This window comes from Microtus ochrogaster, linkage group LG7_11 (assembly GCF_000317375.1).
Source record: "Microtus ochrogaster isolate Prairie Vole_2 linkage group LG7_11, MicOch1.0, whole genome shotgun sequence".
NCBI lineage: Eukaryota > Metazoa > Chordata > Mammalia > Rodentia > Cricetidae > Microtus > Microtus ochrogaster.
In genome coordinates this window covers 18,772,563-18,774,576 of record NC_022032.1, presented here as the reverse complement: position 1 = coordinate 18,774,576, position 2,014 = coordinate 18,772,563, and the positions used below count along the sequence as shown (strand labels likewise).

At 53.8% G+C, this 2,014-nt stretch overlaps 1 protein-coding gene across 1 annotated transcript in view; it reads left to right on the top strand.

The window, feature by feature from the left end:
- The first annotated feature begins 297 nt into the window (after nt 1-297).
- Fam149a (family with sequence similarity 149 member A) overlaps nt 298-2,014 on the top strand; it is a 39,284-nt gene continuing 37,567 nt past the window's right edge. The window contains exon 1 of the mRNA XM_005362565.3: nt 298-1,271. Coding sequence (XP_005362622.1) covers nt 688-1,271 — 584 coding nt within the window. The 5' untranslated portion in view covers nt 298-687. The remainder of the gene's footprint in view (nt 1,272-2,014) is intronic.

The following is a 2,014-nucleotide window of genomic DNA, read 5'->3' as shown; positions in this document are numbered from 1 at the left end:
TGCATTTGTCCTTGGCAAACGGAATGAACATTCTGGAATGGATGCTTATGCTTGCAGGGATTATGTTCAATGCCCTAGCTCCCAGTCACTCTGAAGCTGTAAGAATGACGGAGGAAATTTGAAACTGTTTCTTTAAGGCGGGAGTCAAGGAGGGGAGCTGGTGTTTCTATTGTGGTTGCAGCCCAGGCTACAGTCTGGAGTCCAATTAGCAGAGAGCTTAGCAGGGGTTTTGTTTAGCTTAGCAACCGCCTGTGCTGCCCCAGGGGCCAGCCAGGGAGGGAATCTCCAGTGAGCTCCGGCCATAATCTGTGCACTAAACACTAGTCCTCTTCTTTATCTCCATGACCCTGGTCCCTTAGAGGTCTCAATACACTGTGGGACAAAAAGGATTGCTACTTGCAAAGGGTGACCTGACTCTCGTGTCTTGGTCGCCACCGTTCACAGCTTCAGCAATCTGTGGATCCACGGAGGAGGATCTGTCAGACACCCCAGGAGCTAAACAGGTGCCTGTCGTGGAGAAAGAAGCCTCAAGAGCACTGTGTACCAGGACCCCAGGACCCTGCTCGTCCCCAGGGCTGCCTGGTCCAGATCGCTGCAGGTGGTGGTGGATGGAGCCTTGCAGCCCGGCGTCTGGTGTCTTTGACCTTCCGGTGGTGGCAGCAACGTTGGCGTCTCCAGGACCAAGGCATGAAGGTCGCTGTGTTGGACCTGGGGTCTTTCTTTGCCAAGATTTTCAAGACCTCAGCGTCCTCTGCGGCCCCCAACCACCCTGGAGGCTCCACCGCCACAGGATCAGTGGTCTCTGACTCCAGCGAAGCAGCGACATTGACTCTGCTCCCATCTCTGCCTCCAGACATTAAGGCCTCACGGGAGCCCTCCACACCTCTGCACTCTGCCTTGCATCCCAGGAGCTCCGCAGTCACCCGCAGGGTGGAAGCAGTAGGGTGCCCGGGGTCTCTGCCTGGCAGCCCAGGAGCATCCAGAGCGCTACTCCTAGGCCGTGGTAGTGGCTCTGCGGGCTCCATGGCATCACTGGCTTTGCCCAGCCCAGGCACTGTCTGGGCGACCCTGCCCTCTGTTACCATCCCTGTGGGCAGCAATAGCAGTGCAACCTCCAGTCCAAGAACCCCTCGCCAGCTGCTGGGTCCCGGAGAACGAGAGCCCAGTGCGTGGATGGCCCAAGGACCTGTCCCCAAAACACTGTTTTTCACCCTGCCGGACATTGGGGAGGAGTGGGCCTCCGACAGCGACTCCCAGGAAGATCCAGAAGGGTGAGTCACAGTCTGTCCATCCTCTTGATCCCCACCCTCTGCCTGCTACACATCTCTTCCCAGGTTCATTTCCTCCCATTCCAGACTTTCTGGTCTTTGCCATCACACTACAAGAAACTTTTCCGTAACGTTCTAGGAGTAAACTTCTGTTAACGTGGGGAGGAAAAGAAGGGACGGAGAGGACTGTATGCCAGGTCTCTGCTACAGAAGCAGTGAAATCTAGACTATGAGTTTTCATGAGTTCTAGCACCGGTCCTTGTGACAGGGCTTTCTTCTAGCACCCGTCGTTGCGACAGGAGCTGCTCAGGTGACCCACTCTACACCATAGCAGCAAGGGATGGATTTAGGAAACTGCCAAACAGCGCTTACATAGTGTCTAAGGATCAGCCAATGTTTTTCTGATCCCAAGTGACATCTAGTTAATTTACATATCCATCGCATCATCCCTCACAAAGGAGACCTGTGATGTTTAGGATTAAGTCTCCCTGAGGTTTAGAGTTCCCTCTTGGGGCCCTGGGTTACTACAGAAACATGGGCTGACTTCACCATAAATGGGAATTGATGGCTACTTTCCTCAGCAAATGCGCGCGTGCGCACGCGCGCGCGCGCGCGCGCGCACACACACACACACACACACACACACACACACACAAATGTCCCTTTTAAAATCAAAAGCACAATGAACACATCATTCTGACAAAAAATCTGAACTCTAGAATTACAGTGGATTCTATTTTTTTTTT